Genomic DNA, 25080 nt, shown 5'->3' with positions numbered 1-25080 from the left:
CTCTTCCCCAACTTATTTTCTTAGTTATTTTATTTGGTAATTACTCTCATTCTACAGACGGGGAGACGCACGCAGGCTTTTTGCACAGTATAGAGGAGCAAGAAAGCAACTCTCAACTTTTCAGTTCCATTTTGAGAAGCGATCACATCGAACAACCGAGAAGCGACAGCCGAGCGAGAGCAGAAGCGTTTCTCCCCAGGCTGGGTGTGGGTCTGGAGCCCGGCGCGCTTCCGCGGGAGAGAAGGGAGTCAGGTGGCTGCGGAGCGGGAGCAGAGCCGGAGCGGCGCGGCGGGGGCGCGTGCGGGGCGCGCCGCCCTACAGCCGACGCGCAGAGGCTGCCCCCGCGCACGCGAGTCAGCCCGTCCGGGCCCCAGCGCCGCACTCGCATTCGTGGGCGCGCCAGGGGCGCACCATCGGTCGCGTCTCCTCCCTCGCGCGCTCGCTCCCCCCCAAACTCCCTCCCCCAACCCCTGGCAGGTCCCTCCCCCATGCCTGCTCCCGCGGCCGCCGCCGCTACCGGAGGCGCAGGAGCCTCGCGATAGTGTTTGCACAGGCGGCGCGTGACGCCGCCGCCGCCGCCGCCGCCGCCTGTAACTGATGCAGAGGTTACCCTGCGCCGTCGCCTCAGCCGCCACCCACCGCCCGCCGCCACCCAGGCGACGCCGGAGGCCGGCGCACTGCAGAGGTGCCGGCAGGTTCCGCCCGCGGAAGTCTCCTCAGCCGGTGCTGCCCGCGCTCCAGTCCCGACCCCAGCCCGGGCGGGCGCCCCCTCGACGCCCCCGCGCTTCTTCCCTCCGCCTCTTCCCCGGCGCGCCCGCCCGTTTGCTCTCTTCTCCTCTTTTCCCCCCTCCTCGTCCCCTGTCTTCCCCTCACCTCTTCTCTCCCCACCTTCCCCCTTCTCGGCTTCCTCCCCCATCCCCTTGACTCTCCCCTCCCTGCCCTCTCTCGCGCTCGCCCTCAACGCGGCCCCCGCCATGACGGAGGCGGGTGCCGGTGCCGTTGCCGCCGCTGCCGTCGCAGGGGGGGAGTCGGGTTCCCAGAAAGTAGCTTGATGAGTGTCCAAAGTAGCAGTGGAAGTTTGGAGGGGCCGCCATCTTGGTCCCAGCTCTCCACGTCTCCAACCCCGGGCTCAGCGGCGGCAACCAGGTCCCTGCTGAATCACACGCCGCCATCCGGGAGGCCCAGGGAAGGTAAGCACCGCTGTCCCCGCGCTTACTCGCGGGCCTCTGCTCCCGCGCCGCGTCCCCCGCGCCCTCGGGGGTCTCCTCCGCACGATCCCGGGGTGGGGGATGGTGGCGAGTTAGACCCAAGGCCACCCGGCTCTAGGGAATTAGTGCGCTGGCTCTGGGAGGTCGTTCGTGGGTGGCGGAGGAGACGGGCGAGAGGGTGCGGGCTGTCGGGGACGGGGCCAGGCGCACAGACTGGTGTGGGGTTCCTAAGAGTCTGTCCTGCTTGGGTGGGAAGCCTATCCCCGGACGTGAGTCCCTTTCTGCCCAATTTGCTAGTACACTTCGTACTTTTAACCTCCTGGCCTCCTGTCTCTGGTGGTTTTCCTCGCGTTGGAGCATTCATTCTCGAGCCCCCTCCCCTTCTCCCTCCTACTCCTCCCACAGAGGCGGTCCCCGCTCTGTGAGCTTTGCTGCCCGGGACTTGGTTGCACCTCGCTTGCAGGGTCTCTTCTCTTTAGGGAGAAACGCTGAAAATTTAGGTCTAGGCAGAGTTCGATCCCCTTCGTGACCCCCTACAGCAATTTAAGCGACAGATTGACTGGTGGGCAGGCTTTTTATACCACCCCTCCAGATGGTTGCAACTTTTTTTTCCTCCGCCATCACCTCCTGCGTGTTTATGCATTATCTCTCTACTGCAAGTAGGCTGCCGTTCTTCTCTGACAGGGTTTTGGATTTTGTGGCAAACGTCTGCGTAAGGGTTACTGCAAACACGTACCAGATCGGTTACAATTGTTTTCTAAGTTTTCTGGCTTCTTGCATGCCAGTGTGCTGCCACCAGATGTAGCAGTTACACAGCCAGTAAGACACCGGAGTGCTTTTTTTCTGAAATTTCAACTTAATGTATTCAACTTTAAGGATACAACATAAAACGAAATTTGGGAGAACACACTTTTCCACGCATAATGTGCATGGAATCGAATTTAAAGTCCTTTTGTCCGGAAAATATTTAGCGGTACTCATCAGCAATTGGTAAATGGGTTGTTCACTCCCAGTTGTCTCACGCAAGGAGATTGTAGCCACGTTTTTAAAAAACATCTGGAAATCAGTCTGTGAATTCTTTAAAGAAATCGGGAGCTTCGATTTATGTAGGAATCGGCAGGTTCAATTAATTTTGAAGATATCTGTAAATATTTACTCTTCAGAGCCTTGGCAATTGTTAATCAAGTGTTTTGTACCCTGAATCCATTTGATTCAGGCATAGCATTCTTTGTCATTTTGTTCCTGTGAGCATGTGTGAAAGTGACAATAGGCTCAAAGATTGGCATGAATTTGCTCTAGAAAATTCACGGAAAGGTTTGATTTATGGCATCCATTAAACACACTGAATATAGACAGACATTTTCTCCCTTCATCTCATTCCCAACAGTGAGTTCTGGTTATAGAAAATAAAAGTATACTTATCAGCTGGCTTAAATTTAGTACACCGGGCAATTTTTTTTTTTTTCATTTAAAAATTTGTAAGCACATGTTTAAAAATGTCTTTTGCAAATAGACCCACTGGTGCTTTTCGCATGTTTTTAATTTTTTCTGTAGTTTTGTTAAGATGCTTAATGGTAGTGTAAATTGAGAAAGACCATTTTGTTTTCTGTTTTTTTTTTAAAGGTTATACCTTTTTATCATTCATTAATTTGTCACATATTATTGAACATTGCTAGGAGCCAGGCATTGTACAAGACACTGAGGACATAGTTGAATTGTGTATCTGTTGGCATTTATGATTACAGTTAGTAATTTTGGGGCCACAAAATCTAGATTGTGAGTTTCTGAGGTTATTTCAATTCTAGTTAAAGCACTTCTCAGCTGTCCTGTTCTACACTTTTCCTGATATTTGAAAGTTTTCAGGGGTTGGAACAATTTAGCTTGAACTTTCAAATAATCAGATTTTTTTCTGACAGTTTAGATTACAATAGATTTATATGTAGCCTAAAATTGTGAGTCTCTGATAATTCAGAAATAATAGGGCATGCTTTTATGAAAGTAATATTTTACACTGTGTACCTGTATGGTCACAGAATATTTCTCTTTGACCAACCAGCATATAAGTTACAAACCCTTATGAGAGTTAACATGTTCATTTTCAAGGTTGGTGCTGTATTCTCAGCTTTCACTGATACTAACAGTAATTATATATATGAGGCTCCAAGTATCAAGATGGAGACCTTTTTTTTTTTTATTGAATGGAATCCAGTTTACTTTTTAATGTGAGTTGAACACTTTTTCCAGATTACATGTCAGTATATTATATAAAATGATTTGTTTAAGAGAGCTTTTGACTTCTTTTGAGTGCAAGTAAGAACCATTAATATTGTTGGAACTTGAATGAGTATTTAATTTATATATGTAATTGAAAAACTTAAACTTCTAAGAGATACACATACATATTTATAAGGATATATGTGAACTCCTTTTACTCAAAACTTTGTAATGTGTGCTTTCTGTGTTTTTATAGAAAATAGGCTATTTTTAAAGATGTACCATAAGTAAATGTAAGAGTTAGTAGCTTATTTTGAAGTTTTGACATATTTGAAACCAAAAATCTAAGATTATAATCTTATTTCTAATGCTTCATACTTTGGCTTTCTTCAAACTCCCTTTCTCACCCTACTCCCATTATCGTGTTCATGTAGTTTTACTTGATTACAAATAAAATACAGCTTAAAATATTATAAGATTTAGGCATTTATTCAAATTTAGGGATCTATATGACACATATAGTAGAGATTACTTTTGTCCTCAAGTCCCAAAGCTTTTCCTTTATCGGTCTTGAAGGTTTCTTCAAGTTACTCAACTACTTAGCTCTGAATTTCCTGTCAGATCTTTTCAACTGGTGATCTCCATCGGTTTTGTCTTCTAATAATCCTGTGATTAAAAGGGTGGAGAGTTAAGAAATTAAGTAAATTTTCAAATAAAGGTAAATTTTGCTTTGTTGTAATCTGGGAACCTAGTGTTATATTGACTAGACAGTAGGTGGTTTTTGTATATCAGTACATGGGTAATTTTGAATTATTGCTAAGAATGAAATTGATTATACAAGACTTCTTGCATTTTCTTTACTGTTCTGTACTGTTTTATGTAAATAGTGACGTAGTTTGGTTAAAAAGATGGTATCTACTGTTAAACTGTTGCCCTCTCTGTTTCCATGCTTAAAGACTGCATCCTTTAGAAGAATTGAAGTATTTAACTCCAAATGATTAATACCATAAGGAGATGTTAAAAATTAAAATGTATCATATGGTCCTGCAGGCCTTTAATTTCTTGAAATCACTGACTGGAGGGGAGGACAAGTTTATGTTTCAAAAGATTCTAGCTCATGAATAGGTAAGTAGTAGGTGCCTTCTTTAGAGGGGCATATTTGCTTATTAAAAGGGAGCAAAGACAGAGACACCCACAATGGTTAGAGGTCGGGAAATATGCCCATGATAAATAGGCTTTGCCTTAGTCTTTTTGGTCTCAGGATCCCCTTACCCTCTTAAAAATTATCAAGGTTTTTAAAGAGATTTTGTCTTTGTGGGTTATGTATATTGATATTTGCTATATTAGAAATTAATTGAGAATTTCAAAAATATTTATTTAAAGATAAACCATTACATGTTAACAAATACAATATTTTGAAAAAATAAATCTAAAACAATTTAATGAGACTAGTGGCATTGTTTTATATTTTTGCAAATCACTTTAATTTCTGGCTTATTAGAAGACAGCTGGATTTTGCTTCTCTGCTTTCAGTCTGTTGTGTTAGGTTGTTTTGGTTGAAGTATGTGAAATGAATCCAGCCTTACACGGGTGTGTAGTTGGAAGAGGAAGTATGTTAATAGCCTTTTCAGAAATTATGGATGTTCTTCTTTGATATTACACCAAAATTCGATAAGTGGCAGGTTTTTTTACAGGTTACTTCTAAGCAGTGTGGAATCTAAACCTTATTGATGAGCTTTTCATGCTCTTACAGTAAAATCCACTAGTCTATCTGGCACTTCAGATAGTTCTTGTAAACATCATGTATTGCTCATTTGAAAACTTATTTCACTTATTATGCAGATCTTTGAAATGCTTGTGTAATTTATTATATAATGTAAAATAAAATTACCTTCCTTATCCATCCCATCAGGAAAGTATCTTTGTCTATCCCATCAGGAAATTCCTTAAGTTTTGAAATGTCATCAAGGTCAGAGTGACAAGTACAAGTTTTCCAAAATTCCAATTTTTTCTTGAAGGCTCAATTTTATCATTTAATAAATGCTGACAGTCATTTTCCTTGAAGTAACAGACTAAGTTTGTTCACTTTTGTGAAAATGTCTGCCAAATACTTAAGACTCAATAACAAGTTTTTCAGTTGTTCTTCCAGGTAAAAATGATGTTCCATGAAAAAAGTGGCCAATTCAGCTTGCAGTTCAGTCAGTCATACAAGTACTTTTTCTGTATAACTATCATATTTTGATATAAATGTACAGAAGTGTGAAATGTGCACTTCCCATTTTTTCAGATACAATATATTATTAAAACATGCTTATTCAGGAGTCAAGATTTTATAAGATTAATAATTTTTAATGTTTCATCAGGGACATTCTTAAGTGTTGAAATGTGAGCCCTTGGTGAGGTAATAAAATGTAAAGGCTAATAGTAAGATTTGGTATACACCCTGCTTTTGCATAATCAGTGCAAATGTCAACACAGTGAAAAAAGACAAATAATGTCTTAATATTATATAAATTGTTTGACTTTGTGGACACCCTAAAAGTGTCTCTGGGCCCCATGAGAATTCTGTAGACCATACTTTTTAGCCTAAGGAAAGACATGGTAGTGGGATGGGAGGGAACAGGGAGAGAAATGGTGGCTGTCTTTTGGTATTTCAAAAACATAAATAGAAAAAAGAATAGATTAGTTCTGCTGTTTTAGAAGGCAGACTAACAGGCAGATGTTACAAAGATATAGATTGAGTTCAGTATAATTTGGGGGGGGGGCAAGAATATAAGAACTATAATAACTAGATTTGTCCAGTAATGGAAAGAATTGCATCGTTGAAGTTTTTAGCTATAAGAATTTAAAGCAGATTTCAGAGGCATTTTGGGGGGAAGGTGGATATAAATTCTGTAGATACTTGCATTAGGCGCAATTGGATTAAGTGATTTAAAGTCCCATTCAACTTCAAAACATAAACATTCTGTGATTCTTTGAAAAATCCCTAAATATAGTTAAACTGTACTTATGTATCCATTAGTGGTTTTGAATATTCTCTCAAGTCAGGAGTATGAAAAATGTTATTGACTTTATTACTATTTTGCATTTTTATTGTGCTTTTTCTCTGAGGATTTTCCTGTATTTTCTGAAGTCAACACGATCAGTCTTCCTGTAATCTTGCTAAATTCCCTGTGAAATATAATAAGATTTGAAGACATTTTAGGGAACCAAATGTTGCTTATGATACAGTTTAGTAGAATTTAATACATTTTAATATGCAATTTTAGAATACTATGGGGGGCTGGTTTTCAATGTTGAAAGAGAAAGTGTAAACATAGTCTATATAATTTTTTATTTGTAATTGTTTATATGATTGCAGAATAAATGTGCTTAAGCTGTTCTAGTGTTTTTAAAGCTAGAGAGTCTGAAAGAGGAAACATGAAGGAAAGTATTTAAATTGATCTCTTGAATTTAAAAAATACGTATTAAGTATAACTAGGACATTAAATAAAATGAAGAATTTTAATTCTTATTCAGAGAGTTATATATGTAATATTTATCTTTACTTGTAGCAATTAGTGTTTTATTTTTTTTATATGAAACATCTCTTCTGTGAGTTGGATTGAAAGATGGGATTTTTAGGTGATAGGAAGTTAGGCATAACTTAACTTTCTTAAGGTCAGTTTATCAAGTGTAGTGACACCCAGCTTGAGATTTCATGTATTTATTGCATATAGATTTAAAGTTCATTTTCTATAGAAGAGCCATAGGAATAAGTCATTTAGTTTCATAAAATCCTTGGTGCTGGTTAATAAGAAGAAGAACCTTAGAATAAGAAGAATAGTATTAGGAAGTATGAGAAGCAGTATGGAATAGATGAGAGTGTGCATTGATTGTAATTGGAGTCCAAGTGTAGAACCTGCTTTGCCATTAACATGCTGTGTGACTTTGGATAAGTTGCTTATCTTTCTGCCTTTTATTTCATAAAATGAGAATTATAGACCTGAAAGGGACCTTGGAAGTAATCTAGTCCAGACCTCTCGTTTTACAGATGAGAAATTTTAGATAATTTGCCGAGGCTTTCACTGTGAGAGTAATTGAGACCAAAATTTGGGTTTCCAACATTTGGGTTTCCAACTAACTTACATTAGTACTTTTTCCATTCTATTCTGTGGCTTCTTTTCCTCTGTAAAATGAGGAGGTAGGATTAGAGTTTCTCAGGTCTCTTTCAGCTTAAAAGTATTGTCACTCTGTGACATTAGTCCTAATATAACTTATTAGGGGAAAGTTTGTAGATCTTATTATTGATTGAAGAAGTATTTCTTGCAGAAGCAATGTGACCTTGTCAAAGTTATGTTTTGGTTTAAGTAAAGGTAGTCATCTTCATTGTTATCAAAGGCATTTAAGTTTATTTATGAGTATGGTAAGTATTGTGCTGGGTCATCTTGGTTTCTTAGTGATCTACATATTAAAATATTAAAACACTTAATATATTAAAAACTATGTAACATGTGGATAAAAATGTGATGCTCTGAAATGAAATAATCAAGGAGTATCACGTCTTAGAAAATATTTCTGGAACATAAGTCAGCCGAGATCGTTGAGTTAGGTGCTTCTGCACCTTGGTGTCCCATGGATTGTCTGTTTCCATAGCACCTCCATCATGCTACCTTTTATTGTAGTTTTATTTATATAACCTACCAGACAAGAAGGTCTTGAATTCAGAGTGTGTTTTGTTCATTTCTGTATTTTCAGCGCATAGGAGGACGTTGGCACCAGAGTTGGCACCAAAAAAGTTTTGTTAAAGGACTGTGTATTAGTTAGGGTTCTCTGGGGAAACAGAATCAGTGAGAGATATCTATGAATATAAGATTTATAAAAGTGTTTCATGCAACTGTGGGTATGCATGAGTCCAGATTCTGTAGGGCAGGCAGCAAACTAGCAACTCCAATGAAGATGTTTGATGACCTCAGGAAATGAACTGGCAACTTTAATGAACGTGTTCGATGAACTCCTTAGGAAATGAACTGGCGACTTCAATGAATGTGTTCAATGAACTCCTCAGGAAACGCTTCGCTGGGCATCCGAAGAAGAAGTGAAAATCCTCTATCTGTCTTGCTTAAAAGTCTTCAACTGATTGATTGGGTTAAATCCAGCCAACTGCATTCTCTCATTGTGGAAGACATGCCCTTTGTTGACATCATCAGTAACCGCTGCAGCCAGTTGACTAATGATTTAATAAACCAGCCTGTTGGTTAATTAACCAGCCACAAACGTCCTTGCAGCAATGGTTAGGCCAGTGCTTGCTTGACCAGACAGCTGGGTACCATCACCTGGCCAAGTTGACACATGGACCTAACTATCAAAGACTGTTAAATTTTCCTAATAATTAAGTGATGATATATTTTAATGTGTGCATGTTTCAGACCTGGGAATATTCTTATTTTAGTAATCTTAGGCAAATTATATATTATAGGGTGATAAGGATAACAGCAATAATAAATATCTAACATATATAGAGTTTATAGATATTAACTCAATTAGCCTCATAACCTTGTGGGTATATACAGTTTTTATTCTATTTACTGATGAGGGAAACTGAAGCACAGAGAAATGAAGTAAGTAACTTGCCTAGGGTGACCCAAGGTAGTAAATGAACTGGGATTTGAACCAAGTCTGTGCACTTAGCCGCTAGATTATAGTGCTTAAGGTATGGAAATTTGGTTTCAAGCAATGTCTTAGTTGTTTTTCCTGAACAAATTTTAATTTACTAGCCAGTCTTTTAGGCTCATTAAGTTTGACTCTAAATTTTTGTTAAATTTTTGCATGAGTTTTATACCTGTGTGAAGATAAGATTAAAAAAAAAATTTAGAAAGCTGCACCAGTTGTGCAAATCTCACCTTTCAGTTTTCAAGATGTTTAGTTTCTTCATGGAAAATGTTAGAGGTACACATTAATGAAAAATCTTATTTTCAGTTTTGATAATCCAAATTGGAATACCATTTATCTTAGTATTTCAAGCCTCATAAGCCCACCCCAGCCATAGCAATTAAACATTAGAATTTGTATAGATTTTTCTACTATTGATACAGGAGCAATCCATTTAATTGTGAAGACATTAAATTTGGTGGAATAGGCTCTGAACTAAATTGAGTTGCTTTACTGGCAGATCTTTGACTCTGTATTAGTATTCAATATGGGCAGGGAAAAGAGGCTTGAAGCTCAATCTGGTTCATCTATAAGTGTTTTTTTAAAAAAAACTTAGTTTTAATTATTTTGTCATATCCCCCAAATCTCCTGGTAACGTGTTACATAGCAAGTCTAATGAGAGAGAGAATTTGAATGGGTTGGTATGAATTCAGAGTGTGGAGTGGGGAGATGTTAAGTACTAATCCAGGTGGTAAGTTGTGAAACTTGAAATCTTCCCACTGTGACTTCATTATTAGGCCTGAAATTTTATGAATTCTGAGAGGACAAGTCATAAAAGTGCTTATGTTCTACAAAATGCATTAGAAAGCCAAATGTGAGTGGGGTTTGGTTGGTTGGTTGGTTGGTTGGTTGGTTTTCTTTTTGGATGACTCCTCTTTTATATGGATAATAAGGAATTGGTGTATTCATAAATTTGTGCCTTTCCTTGTAAACTGATTTAGCTGGAGAAAATTCAAACTTTGGTCTAGGTTTAAATTCTTAAGGTTTACTTGGTAAGTGCTGCTATTATTAAATGTGATATATTGTGTGATTTCATGATCCACATTTAGCATGATTATTTACTTCCTATCTAATGGTGGATAAAATGCAATGGGGGAAAGTCATAGGGGTTTTTGTGAAGCCTGCCTCCCATGAGACCAGAAGCATGCTTCAGTTTTTCTTCTTCCTTGATATAGTTTGTGTTTGCTTTTTGAAAAAGTACTGTTTTTTCGTTTTTGTGCAGATTTTTTTAAACATCATGGTAATCATATGGCTTAGGTTTATATACTACGTTTTTCTTGTTACATTTATTTTAAAAAATATGTATATTACTTACCAGTGCCAGGTACTGTTGTAAGCATTTTGTAAATAATAACTCATTTACTTCTCTTAAGAATGGTATGAAATAGGTACTGTTATTATTCCAATTTTGCACATGAGGAAATTGAGACACAGAAAGGTTAAGTAACTTACCCAAGGATGCATAGAGAATATGTAGCAGAGTCAGGATTCAGACTGGGTCCTGAGTATATGCTCTTAACAGTTACACTCTTTTGACTTGTCAACATTATAAACAGTTTTCCTTACTGTATATGTGTCTGTTTCAATTTAAACAGCCACAGATTATTCCATTCAGTGACTGTTACTATAATTTACTTCGCTGACCAAGTAATAAGAATTACCTCTTCCTTTTTCTATAATGCAATTTTATTGAGATATATTTATACACCATATAATCCATCTATTCTGGTTTGCTAAAACTGCCAGAATGCAAAATACTAGAAATGGATTGGTTTTACAATGGGGGTTTATGAGTTCACAAATTTACAGTTGTAAGGCCATGAAAATGCCCCAATTAAGGCATCAATAGGATGAAATCTCTGAAGGAAGGCCGATGGCATCTGGGGTTCCTCGGTCACATGGGAAGGCACATGGCCAGAGTCTGCTGGGCCTCTCCTTGGGTTAGTTTCTTGTTTCCATTGCTTTCTCCAGAATGTCTCTGGGCTTCTGTCTTACCCTCTCTCTCTCAACTCCTGTGCATCCTTGCTTCTGTCATGATATTTCTCTCTTAGTGTCTGGGGGTCCTGTCTTAGCTTCTCGGGGGCAAACTCTGGAATTCATCTCTTAGCTTCTCTCCTGGTTCTGGTTTCAACGGCTGTCTCTAAAATGTCTCTGGGATTTTTCTCTCTGTCTGCATCTGCAAGCATCTGGGTCTGTGTGTCGGCTCTCTTTAGGACTCCAGTAAACTAATTAAGACCCAGCTTGAATAGGTGGGGTCGCATCACCATGGAAATAATCTTATCAAAAGGTTCCACCACAATTGGGTGGGTCACATCTCCATGCAAACAATCTAATCAAAAGATTCTACCCACCGTAGGTCTGCCCCCACAAGATTGAATTAAAAGAACTTAGTCTTTTAGTCCATAAAAGCTATATAGCTATACAATCATTATCAGGAATCAAGGCTACTGGTTTACAGGTCAACAGATTTGGGTATATCCTTTTATCCTAATATACTCGAAACTAAAAAGGAATATCTATATAATGTATAATAATAACCTCCAGAATGACCTCTTGACTCTAGTTAAAATCTCTTAGCCACTGAAACTTGATTTTGTCCCATTTCTTTTCCCCGTTTTGGTCAAGAAGGCATTCTCAATCCCATGATGCCAGGGCCAGGTTCATCCCTGGGAGTCATGTCCCGTGTTGCAGGGGAGACTTACCCCCTTGGGAGTCATGTCCCACATGGGGGGTGGGGTAGTGAGTTTATTTGCAGAGTTGGGTTAGAGAGAGAGGCCACATCTGAGCAACAAAAGTGGTTCTCTGGGGTGACTCTTAGGCATAAATAAGTAGGCTTAGCTTCTCCTTTGCTGTAAGTTTGTTTTTAAGTTTCATAAGGGCAAGCCCCAAGTTCAAGGGCTTGAATTATTAAAATTGGATTTCCTCATGCTTGAGAGAATATCCAGAGTTCCCCAGGTTGGGAAGTTTAATATTTTCACATTTTTCCCCAGTCCATCAAGGGGACTTTGCAAATCCTTTTCTGTTTTCTGCCCCAAATACTCTGGAATCTATTCTGGAACGAATAGGATCTCATTCCCTATTTTAGATTCCATGTAATTACGTTGTTTAAATAAACTGACCATATAGGTTAAATTAGATAATGTGCTACAGAAAATTTCAATTTTGTACCTGTTAAGGATCTCTTCCTTTGGTCTCACACAGAAGTTGAAGTTTTTAAATAGAGGCAATATCATCTTTTACCCTGTATTCTGATTTACCTTAATCCTAAGCACGTCTGTTTCAGTCATATCTCTAATTGAAGTTTGATCTCTTTCATATTCTTCAGCAGTTGCTGTATGGATTAATGCTGCCTTTCAGAGCTGCAGAACTCTTAATCTCTGAGTCACAGGTGTCACTCACATACAGAATTACTTCTTTGTTGAACATTTCAAGGATTGAGTTTATTGGGCAAAGGGGGTGAATATTTTTATGTTGTTTAATATGTGTTATTATTTTCTCTTGTTTCAGTAAGTAGGCCTTGATTGTTAGTGAGATCACACATAATATTTCTATCAATTGCCCGTTTCCAAGTTTTCTTGGAGTCTATATCTTAGGCATTTGAATATGTGGTAGTGCTGTCAATCACTGTTATATTTGATGGAACCATTTCTTCCATCATGTTTTTTCCTTCTGTTTGTTTTCCATTTTACATGGTTTTATATTTTTATTTAATTGAATACCAGTTTTTCTTGGTGATATTTTTAAGTGCATAAGTCTTTAGAAGTTATTACCCTCTAAAGTTTGAGTACTTTAATTTTACTGTAATTCAATGATTATATTTTAAAAATTAAAAAAATTTTTTTCATTCCATCTGTTTATTTTATTAGAGAAGTTGTGGGTTTCCAGAACACTCATGCATAAAATACAGGATTTCCATATACCACCCTATTATTAACACCTTGCATTGGTGTGGTACATTTGTTACAGTTGATGAAAGCACATTTTTATAATTGTGCTATTAACTGTCATCCATGGTTTAACTTAGAGTTTACTGTTTGTGTTGTGCAGGTCCATGGATTTTTTTTTTTTAATTTTTATTCTATTACTATTTATACAATCTAAAATTTTCCCTTTTAACCACATTCAAATATATAATTCAGTGCCGCTAATTACGTTCACAGTGTTGCACTATGATCACCACCATCCATTATTTTATATTTTATTTTTCCTTTTATATTGAAACGTAACACATTCAGAAATTGCACAGAAGTAAATGTAATGCCTAGTGAATTATTATGAACCACAATCTGTGTAACTACCACTCAGGCAAGATAGAGTACATTGCCAGCACTTCAGAAGCCCTTTTCCTGACTCCTATCAATCACTATCCTTTCCCTTCTCCCCAAAATAACCACTATTTTGACTTTGTTTTACCTGCTTTTGAACTTTTTATGAAGACTCAGTATATATTCTGTGTCTGGCTACTTTTGCTCCTCATGTTTGTGAGATTCATCCATGTTAATTCCTGCAACTGGAGTTCATCTTCATTGCTGTATAATATTATTTTGTATGCATATAACAATTTATATAATCTGTTGCTAATCGATGTTTGCACTGTTTCTAGTTGTTGGCTATTACTAATGATGCTGTTATGGACATTTTTATGCCTTTCTCTTGCTGGGTTATTGGGTATGAATGTGTTTCTCTTTAGTAGACACTATCAGTTTTCCAAAGTGGCTGTATCAATTTACATTCCTGTGAATGTTTACTGACAATTGGAATTGTCATATTTTTAATTTTAGCTATTCTGATGGATGTGAGTTGGTATCTCCTTGTAGTTTGAATTCTCATTGCCCTGATGACTAAAGATAGTTAACATTTTTTCATAACTTTAATGGCCTTTTGGATATCTTTTGTGAAGTGCCTTTTCATATCTCTTGCTCATTTTTCTATTGGGTTGTCTTTTTTTTTTTTTTTTCCTAAAGACTTCTTTATGTATTTTGGATAAGAATGCTTGACATTTCCCCTCATTCTGTGCTCTGATTTTTTTCCTCTCAAAGGTCGTTGTTTTAAGAAGCTTTTCATTATTTCACACTCACAAAAAATGTTTTCCTGTATTAAATATATTTTTAAAAATAAAGGCATTTGCACCTATAAATTTTCCTCTAAGCACCTCTTTCACTGTATTCCTATTTTAAGTTTTGGTATGTTGTATTTTTGTTTTTATTCATCTCAAGTATTTTCTAATTTCCCTTTTGATTTCTTTTATGTGGTTATTTAGGAGTTATGTTGTTTAATTTCCATATATTTGTGAATTTCCTAATTTCCTTTTTTTACTCATTTCTAATTGAATTAATACTGCAGTCAGAGAACATACTTTGCCTGCATTCATCCTTTACATTTGTTGATGCTTTTTTAATGAACTATCATATGTCCTATCCTGGAGAAGGTTCCATGTGCACTTGAGAAGAATGTGTATTCTGCTGTTGTTGGGTGAAGTATTATATAGCTGTCTATTTTACAGTGTTCAGGTTTATAGTGTTTATAGTGTTCGAGTATTCTATTTCCTTCTTGATCTTTTGCCTAGTTGTTTTATCCATTATTATTGAATCAGGATTCTGGGATACTATCAGGGGAGAAGGCCCACCAAATGGAGGCAGAGAGATGCCTGTTACCAAGAGTAGGAGTTGACACTTCTGCCTACTCCATGGTACCTCAGTAGCACCGTTGTCAAGGAAGATACACAGACACACAAGTGCTGGTAGCAACAATGCTTTGCTCACATAGAGAAGACAGAGCAAGATCAGCTTTAGTAGTGGACATAGGTCCCCGAAGGCCAGCAGGTCCCTTCTGACAGCTGATGCAGGGTGATGAACTACACATATGCCTCTTCTTCTTGTGTCACACAGGGAAGACCCGTTTCCTTCTCTGTTAGGAACAGACACATTAGTAGGGTTAGCCAGATGCCATAAGATGCACATGCTTAAACAGTACAAAGAAGTTCCTTGTATGCCAGAATAGGGGAGAATCACCCAATTAAAAAGGACCTGGGCCAAGCATGAGTTTACTGTCCAGCCTACAAATAAGGGAATGTTCTGGGCTTAGGGCTGTAATGATTAGTGTAGGCCTGGGAGGGACAGCAGGTTGCATGATGGCTGCTTCCCAACATTATTGAATGTAATGAAGTTGGAGTAGTTGTGCCAGTTTGAATGTATTGTGTCCCCCAGATGCCATTATCTTTGATGTAGTCTGTGGGGCAGACGTTTTGGTGCTGATTAGATTTGCTTGGAATGTGCCCCACCCAGCTGTGGGTGATGACTCTGATGAGATATTCCCATGGAGGCATGGCCCCACCCATTCAGGGTGGGACTTGATCAGTGGAGCCATATAGATGAGCTGACTCAAAGAGAAGGAACTCAGCGCATCTGTGAGTGACATTTTGAAGAAGAGCAAGCTTGCTAGAGAGGAACGTCCTGGGAGAAAGCCATTTTGAAACCACAACTTTGGAGCAGACGCCAGCCACGTGCCTTCCCAGCTAACAGAGGTTTTCCAGACGCCATTGGTCATCCTCCAGTGCAGGTACCCGATTACTGATGTGTTACCTTGGACACTTTATGGCCTTAAGACTGTAACTGTGTAGCCAAATAAACCTCCTTTTTATAAAAGCCAATCCGTCTCTGGTGTTTTGCATTCTGCAGCATTAGCAAACTAGAACAGATTTTGGTACCAGGAGAGGGGTGCTTTTGCTGCTGTGTTTGCAAATACCAAACATGTTGGAACGGCTTTTTAAATGGATAAGGGGAATATTCTGGAAGAATTGTGAGGAGCTTGATAGAGAAGGCCTAAACTGCTTTGAAGAGACTGTTTGTGGAGATATGGACTCTAAAGATACTTCTGACGAGGCCTTGAACAGAAATGAACAGTGTATTGTTGCGAGCTGGAAGAAAGGTGATCCTTGTTTGAAAGTGGCAGAGAATTTGGCAAAATTGAGTCCTTGTGTCAGATGGAAGAATTTGAAAGCGACAACCTGGAATACTTAGCTGAGGAGATCTCCAAACTACGTGTGGAGGATGTGTCCTGGCTTCTCCTTGCAGCTTATACTAAAATGCGAGCAGAAACAGATAAACTTAGAACTGAACTCTTGGGTTCAAAGAAACCAGAAGCTGATGGTTTGGGAAATTATGGGCTTCCAGGGGGTGGAATCCCAGAAGCTACAGCCCAACGTGAGAATGTTACCAAACATGGAACCCAGCCGCCATTTCAGCACAAGCCAAGATTGGAGATGGAATTATCCAGAAAGGATTTGTGGGAAGTCCTATTGTCTGAGAGCTTTTACCCCTGTATGCTTCATGCGAAGCCAACAGAATTTTTGCGAGATCTTTACAGACCGAGCCATTGCCAGTCTGGACTGGCGAAGACAGACAAGGAACAAACTGAAGGAAAAATTTCTTCAAAGACAGAGCCATGGAGGTTGGGGTCTGGAGTCAAGAGGTCTTGGGCTGGGAGAGTGGAGTGGCCCACATGCATGGAAAGGGTGAGTTTGCCCTGGAGGTCAAGGGTGGGCCTTCCACCTCGATGCTCAGGAAATGTCTTGCCACCCCAAGCCCCAAAGAGGGTGGAACACATTCCCAGGGAATTGGGGAAAGCCTGGCTGCCACCACACTGTTCTGAAGGGGTTGAGCATGTGCCCTGGGGATGGAAGGGAATCCAGGAGCTGCCCCGACGTTTGAGGACGGTGGGGCTGAGAAGGTGGTCTCCCCAATGTGTGGATATGTTGGAGCACTCACCCAAGTGTTTGGAGAGGAAAGGGCTGCCACAAAGGCCCTTAGGAAGGGTCAGACTCCCACTCTCTCAAGCCCCAAAGAAACGACGTTGTTCTGTAAATGACTCTTAGACTTTGAAATCTAATGGAGTTTGTCCTGTGGGTTTTAGGAACTGTTTTGGTCGTGTTAACCGTGTTTTCCTTACTGTTTCTCCTTATGGCAGTAAGAATGTTTATCCTATGAATGTCCCTCCTTTGTATATTGGAAGCATATAACTTGTTCTAAGTCCACAGATCCAAAGCTAAAGGGGAATTATGCCTTAGGACCCACCACGCCTGTAATTGATTTTGATAGGATCTTGTACTTAACTTCTGTTACTGAAATGATTTAAGTTTTTCTGATATTGTGACGGAATGAATGTATTTTGTACTTGGAAAGATAATGTCATTTTGGGGTCCAGGGGGTGGAATGTGTCAATTTGAATGTATTGTGTCCCCCAAATGCCATTATCTTTGATGTAGTCTTGTGGGGCAGACATTTTGGTGCTGATTAGATTTGCTTGGAATGTGCCCCACCCAGCTGTGGGTGATGACTGTGATGAGATATTCCCATGGAGGCATGGCCCCACCCATTCAGGGTGGGACTTGATCAGTGGAGCCATATAGATGAGCTGACTCAAAGAGAAGGAACTCAGTGCAGCTGTGAGTGACATTTTGAAGAAGAGCAAGCTTGCTAGAGAAGAACATCCTAGGAGAAAGCCATTTTGAAACCACAACTTTGGATCAGATGCCAGCCACGTGCCTTCCCAGCTAACAGAGGTTTTCCAGACGCCATTGGCCATCCTCCAGTGAAGGTACCCGATTACTGATGTGTTACCTTGGACACTTTATGGCCTTAAGACTGTAACCGTGTAGCCAAATAAACCCTCTTTTTATAAAAGCCAATCCATCTCTGGTGTTTTGCATTCCACAGCATTAGCAAATTAGAACAGTAGTGAAGTCTCCAACTGTTGTTAAATTGTCTGTTTCTTCCTTCATTTCTGGCAGTCATTTGCTTCATGTATTTTGGGGCTCTCGTAAGGTGCACATATGTTTATAATTGTTACATTTTCCTCATGGATTGACCATTTAATCAATATAAAATGTTCCTTTTTACCTCTAATAACATTTTTTATTTTGAAGTTTATTTGGTCTTATATTACTATAGCCACTCCACCTCTTTTATTGGGGCTAATTGCATGGTAAATCTTTTTTCATCCATTTGTTTTCAACCTGTTTGTATCTTTGAATCTAAAGTGCATCTCCTGTAGACAACATTTGGTTAGATTTTGTTTTTTAATTCAATCAATCTTTGCCTCTCGATTGGATTTTTTTAATCATTCACATTTCATGTTATTATTGATAGGGCTAGATTTGTGTGCCATTTTGCTTTTTGTTTTCTATATTTCTCATGTCTTTTTGTCCCTGTGTTCTTCCTTTACTTCTTTCTGTTGCATTAATATTTTCTAGTTAATATTTTGATTCCTTTAATGAGTGTATGTTTATATATTTTGAGTTTTCTTAGTGATTGCTCTAGAGCTTACATTATATATATTAAAATTTATCACTTATACTAACTTAATTCCAGTTAAATATAAAAATTTCACTCCTTTATAGCTCTATTCCCTTCCCCTTTTTCTTATACATACTGCTGTATATAGTAAACCTAACAGTACATTGTTATAATTATTACTTTATATAATTTTATGAACCTCAGTGTATAAATACCTGTAGAAGTCCTGCTTTCAATTCTTTTGGGAATCTACCTAAGACTGGGATTGTTGGGTCATACAGTAATGCTATGTTTAACTTTCTGAGGAACTGCAAGAATATTTTCCACAGTGACTGCACCATTTTACCTTCCCACCAACAGTGTTTGAGACAGTTCTTGTTTCTCTGCGTCCTTACCAACACTTGTTATTTTCAGTTTTTAAATAATAACCAGCCTACTGGGTCTGGAGTGGTATCTCATTGTAATTTTGATTTTCATTTCTCTATTGCTAATGATGTTGAGAATGTTTTCATATACTTATTGGAGATTTGAATATCTTTGTTGGAGAAATGTCTCTTCATATCCTTGGCCCATTTTTAAAGTTGGTTTGTCTTTTTGTTGTTGAGTTATAGGGGTTCTTTATATACTTGTGTAATAAAGCTTTCTCAGATAATATGGTTTGCAAATATTTTCTCCCATTATGTACATTGTCTTTTTCACTTCCTTGATAATGTCCTTTGCACAAATGTTTTTAATTTTGATGAACTCCATTTTATCTATTTTTTTTTTCTTTTATTGCTGGTGCTTTTGTTGTACAATTTAAAAACCCATTGCCTGCTACAAGCACCTGAAGATATTTCCCTGTGTTTTCTTGTATTAGCTCTTATATTTAGGTTGTTGATCCGTTTTGAGTTAACTTTTATATGTGTTGAAATGGAAGGGTCCACGTTCATTCTTTTTGCATGTGGATTTCCAGTTGTCCCAGCAACATTTGTTGAAAAATCTCCTTGTCCCATTGAGTGGACTTGGCACCCTTGTTGAAAATCATCTGGCTATAGATATGTGGATTTATCTCCTGACTCAGTTCTTTTTCATTGTCTATCCTTATGTTAGTACCACACTATTCAATTACTGTAGCTTTGTAGTAAGTATTTAAATTAGGACCTGAGCCCTCCAACATTGTTCTTCTTTTTCAAGATTGTTTTGTTTCAGGGCCCCTTGTAATTCCATATGAATTTGAGGATCATCTTTTCCATTTCTGCTAAAAAAGACTGCTGGAATTTTGATAGGGATTGCATTGAATTTGTAGAACACTTTAGTCAGTATTGACATCATAATATTTTCTTCAGTTCATGAACACAGGATGTCTTACCACTTACTTAGTTCTTCTTTTTCTTTCAGTAGTGTTTATAGTCTTCATTGTTATCAGTCTTTCACATCTTTGGTTAAATTTTTTCCTAGATAGTTTATTCTTTTAGATGCTATTGTAAATGGAATTGTTTTCTTGGTTTCTTTTTCAGCTTGTTCATTACTGGTGTATATAGAAACCCAACTGACTTCTGTGTATTTTTCTTGTACCAGGCAATTTTGCTGAATGTTTATTAGTTCTAGTAGCTTTCTTGTGGATTCTTTGGGATTGTCTATATGTGGGATCATGTCATCTTTGAATAGGGATAATTTTACATTTTCCTTTCCAAATTTATTTTTTTTCTCTTGTCTGCTTGCTCTGGCTAGAATATCCAGTACAATGTTGAATAACAGTGGTGACAGTGGGCATCCTTGTCTTGTTCCTAATCTTAGAGGGAAAGCTCTCAGACTTTTACCATTAATTAGAATGTTAGCTGTGGGCTTTTCATAAATGCCCTTTATCTTGTTGAGTTTCCTTCTATTCCTATTTTTCCAACTTTTTATCAAGAAGGAGTGCTGGATTTTGTCAAATTCTTTTTCTTCATTATTGAGATGATCAGATGGTTTTTTCCCTTCATTGTATTAATGTGGTATATTGATACATTGATTTTCTATGTTCTTATGTTCTTAGAATAAATCCCAGTTGGTCATTGTTTTGGTTTTCTTGGCTGCTTTCCAGCCTAGAAAACCTGAAATGGGTTGACTTAGCAATGGGAATTTATTAGCTTACATTTTTGAGGCTGAGAAAAATGTTCAAATCAAGGCTTTATCAGGTCGATGTTTTTTTCCCGAAGACTGGCTGCTGGTGATTGTTGACTCCTCTGCCACATGGCAAGGGACATGGCAGCGTCTGCTGGCCTTTCCCTTCTCCAGGTTTCATTGCTTTCAGCTTTTTCTGTGGCTTTCTCTCTCATTGTCTGAACTTTACCCTCATATAAAGGACTCCAATAAGAGGATTAAGACCCACACTGGGCCACGCCTTAACTGAAGTAATCTCACCAAAAGGTCTTAGAGTAGGTTACACCCACAGTAATGTATTAGCTTTAAGAACATGATTTTCTAGGGTACATACAGTTTTATACACATACAGATTATACACAGTCATCATGTATAATCTTTTTATTATACTGTTGTGTTTGGTTTGCCATTATTTTTTGTTGAGGGTTTTTGTATCTATATTTTTAAGGGATATTGTTTTGTAACTTTCTTATTTCATGTTGTCTTTATCTAAGGTAATGCTCACCTCATAAAAAGAGGTAGAAAATAATCCCTCTTCTGTTTTTGGCAGAGTTAGAAAGATTATTGGTAAAACTTCTTTAAATGTTTTGTCACATTCAGCAGTGAAACCATCCAGTCCTGGACTTTTCTTTGGCAGTTTTTTATTATTGATTCAGTCTCTGTGTTATAGATCTGTTGAGATTTTTTTATTTCTTCTTGCATCAGGTTAGGTCATTTTTATGTTTCAAGGAATTTGTCCATCTCGTACAGGTTTTCTAACTTGTTGGCATATAATTGTTCATAGTACTCTCATAATCCTTTTTATTTCTGTAACTTAAGTTGTAATGTCTCCACTTTCATTCCTGGTTTTAGATATTTGTGTTCTCTTATCAGTCTGACTAAAGGTTTGTTTTGTTGTTTATTCACGTAACCACCTTTTGAAAAGTTTTGGTTTTGTCGATTCTCTATTGCTTTTCTAGTCTCTGTTTCATTTGTCTCTGCTCTAATCTTTACTATTTCCTTTCTTCTACCAACTTTGGGTTTAATTTTCTCTTTTTGCTATAGTTTCTTTAGGTGTGACGTTAGATTATCAATTTCTGATCTTTCTTCTTTTTTTTAATTTCGGCATTTATAGCTATAAATGGTCTCCCCCAAGCACTGTCTTCACTGCATCCCATAAGTTTTGATGTGTTGTGTTTTCATTTTTGTTTGTCTCAAGATATTTCCTAATTTTCCTTGTGATTTCTTCTTTGGCCTGTTGGTTGTCTGATAGTGTGTTAATGCCACATATTTGTTAAATTTTAGTTTTCCTTCTGTTATTGATTTTTAGCTTTATTCCATTGTGATCCAGGGAGATACTTTGTATGATTTCAGTATTTTTAAATTTACTAAGATTTTATTTGTGGCCCAGTCTGTGGTCCATTCCAGAAATGTTCCATGTTTACACTTGAGAAGTATGTATACATTGCTCTTGTTGGATGGTGTTTTATATATGTCCATTTGGTCTAATTGGTTAATAGTGTGTTCAAGTCCACTATTTCCTTATTGATCTTCTGTTTATATGGTCTGTCAGTTACTGAAAGTGGCCTGTTGAAGTGTCCGACTGTTTTTCTAGAACTGTTTCTCCCTTCAGTTGTCAGTTACTGCTTCATATACTTGGGGCTCTGTTGTAAAGTGCATTTATGTTTATAATTGTTACATTTTCTTGCTTAATTGAACATTTTGTCAATATATAAAGTCCTTTTTTTTGGTCCAGATTTTTTTTTTATTGGAGAAGTTGTGAGTTTACAAAACAATCAGGCATAAAATACAGGATTCTCATACATCTTGCATTGGTATGGAACATCTGCTGCTATTGATAACACTTTTTAAATAATTGCGTTATATTTGTAACAGTAGTTACCTTTGTTACAGTTGATGAAAGGTTTTTAAATTGTTCTATCATCCTTTTTATACATTAGGTGTATTCTTTTTCCCATATACCACACTATTATTACCAGCTTGTAAAACATTTCTTGTAATCCGTGAAAGAACATTCTTGTACTGTTAACTGTAGTCCATCATCTAACAATAGGGTTCACTGTACTGTACAGTCCTCTGTTTTATCTTTTAATTTTTATTCTAATAACATATATGTCCTAAAGTTTCCTTTTTAACCACATTCGTCTATATGGTTCAGTGCTGTTGAATCACTCACAATAATGTGCTACCATCACCACCATCCATTTCAGACCTTTACCATCAGCCTAAATAGAAATTCTGAACAGGTTAAGCATCAACTCCCCATTCTTTAGTTGCAGTCTATCACCTGGTAACCTATATGCTAGGTTCTAACTCTTTGAGCTTGCTTGATTGTAATTAGTTCATAGCAGTGAGATTATACTTGTCTTTTTGTGTCTGGCTTATTTCACTCAGCATGATGTCCTCAGGATTCATCCATGTTGTCACATGCCTCAGGACTTCATTCCTTTTTACAGCTGTATAATATTCCATTGTATGTATCTACCACATTTTGTTTATCCGTTCATTGGTTGATGGACACTTGGATTGTTTCCATCTTTGGCAGTTGTGAATAATGCTGCTGTGTACATTGGTGTGCATCCTTCTTTGCTTTTTGTATTTTTTTTTTTTTTTTTTTTACTTAAACTCTATTCTGTTTGGCAATAATGTAGCCACTCGAGTTCTCTCTTTTTTAAAAATCAGTTTTATTGACATAAATTCACATGCCATAAATCCTTCTGAAAGGCACAATCAATGTCTTCAGTATATTCAGAATTGTTCATTCATTACCACAATCAAATTTCAAACATTTTCAACCTGAAGAGGGTTCACCGTGTTACAGAATCCCATGTTTCATCTTCTGGCTTTCCTTCTAGTGACATACACAACCCTAAACTTTCCCTTTCAACTGCAGTAGCACCCACTTATCATCACTTAATTACGCTCAGTATAACATGCTACCATTACCTCCATCCATTTACAAACATTTACAGTCACTCTTATTACATATTATGCACAAATTAAGCATCACTTCCCATCCTCTGCCCTCATTCTATCTTCTGGTGACCTATATTCTAGATATTAACCCCATGAGTTTGCCAGTTATATTTAGTTCATGTTAGTGAGATCACACAATATTTGTCCTACTTTGTCTGACTTATTTCACTCTACATAATGTCCTTAAGGTTCATCCACGTAGTTACATGCATCATGACTTTATTTCTTCTTCCATCATATGTATACACCACATTTTGTTTATCTATTCATCAGTTGATGAACATCTGGATTGTGTCCATCTTTTGACACTTGTACATAAGCTGCTATGAATATTGGTTGCAAATATCTGTTTACATCCCTACTCTCATGTCTTCTGGTATATAACTAGTAGCATAATTACTAGATCATATGGCAATTCTATACTTATCTTCCTGTCTTCCACAGCAGCTGCACCATTCTGCATTCCCACCAGCAGTGAATAAGCGGTCCTATTTCTCCACATCCTCTCCAACAGTTGCAGTTTTCTGGTTTTTCAATAATGGCCATTCTAGTAGGTATGAAATAGATATCTCATGTAGTTTTGATTTGCATTTCCCTACAGCTAGTGATGTTGACCATTTTTTTCATATGCTTTTTAGCCATGTGTATATCCTCTTTTGAAAAATGTCCGTTCATGTCTTTGCCCATTTTTTAATTGGGTTTGTCTTTTGATCATTGAGTTGTAGGATTTCTTTCTGGATATTAAGCACTTATTGGGTATGTGGTTTCCAATTATTATCTCCCATTGAGGTAGGCTGCCTTTTCACCTTCTTGTCAAAGTCCTTTGAAGTACAAAAGTATTCCATTTTGAGGAAGTCCCATTTATCTGTTTTTTCTTTTGTTGCTTGTAACATCTAGAAATCACTACCTATTGCAAGATCTTGAAGATGCTTCCTTACATTTTCTTCTAGGAGTTTTATGGTCCTGGCTGTTATATTTAGGTCTTTGATCCATTTTGAGTTAATTTTTGTGTAAGGTGTGAGATAGGGGTCCTCTTTCATTCTTTTGGCTATTGATATCCAGTTTTCCCAGCACCATTTGTTGATAGATTCTTCTATCCCAGTTGAGTGGACTTGGCAGCCTTGTCAAAAATCAGTTTACCATAGATGTGAGGTCTATTTCTGAATTCTCAGTTTGATTCCATTTATCAATATGTCTATCTTTATGCCAGTACCATGCTGTTTCTACCACTGTAGTTTTTGTAATATGCTTTAAAGTCAGGAACTCTGAGTCCTCTGATTATGGTCTTTTTTTTTAAATTAAGAAATATTTTGTATAAAATTTACATTTGTTGAATATGGCAAAAAGTATATCAAAACCCATCTTTGGGTAATCCTTTCTTCTGTTACTTCCTAATACATTTTCAGGTAATGCAAATTTTTATATAGACTGTTTAACAACAGTTGTACTGATAATAGGTAGCTTGAAACATGGTGTAAAACTAAAAACTGATCCAAAAAGTGCAGGGGAAGACCTCTGTCAAAAAGCAATTTCCAAGAACTTGGTATTTTCCATGGACAAGGCAGATGCTGTGG

The 25080-nt window shown here is 37.8% G+C and overlaps 1 protein-coding gene across 1 annotated transcript in view; it reads left to right on the top strand.

Annotated features, from left to right (window-relative positions):
• The first annotated feature begins 884 nt into the window (after positions 1-884).
• Positions 885-25080, top strand: part of TLK1 (tousled like kinase 1) — a 162955-nt gene continuing 138759 nt past the window's right edge. The window contains exon 1 of the mRNA XM_037848811.1: positions 885-1190. Coding sequence (XP_037704739.1) covers positions 1052-1190 — 139 coding nt within the window. The 5' untranslated portion in view covers positions 885-1051. The remainder of the gene's footprint in view (positions 1191-25080) is intronic.

This window comes from Choloepus didactylus, chromosome 9 (genome assembly GCF_015220235.1).
Source record: "Choloepus didactylus isolate mChoDid1 chromosome 9, mChoDid1.pri, whole genome shotgun sequence".
In the NCBI taxonomy this organism is placed as follows: Eukaryota; Metazoa; Chordata; class Mammalia; order Pilosa; family Megalonychidae; genus Choloepus; species Choloepus didactylus.
The sequence above is the reverse complement of the archived record's forward strand: the minus strand, read 5'-3'. Positions and strand labels throughout refer to the sequence as shown.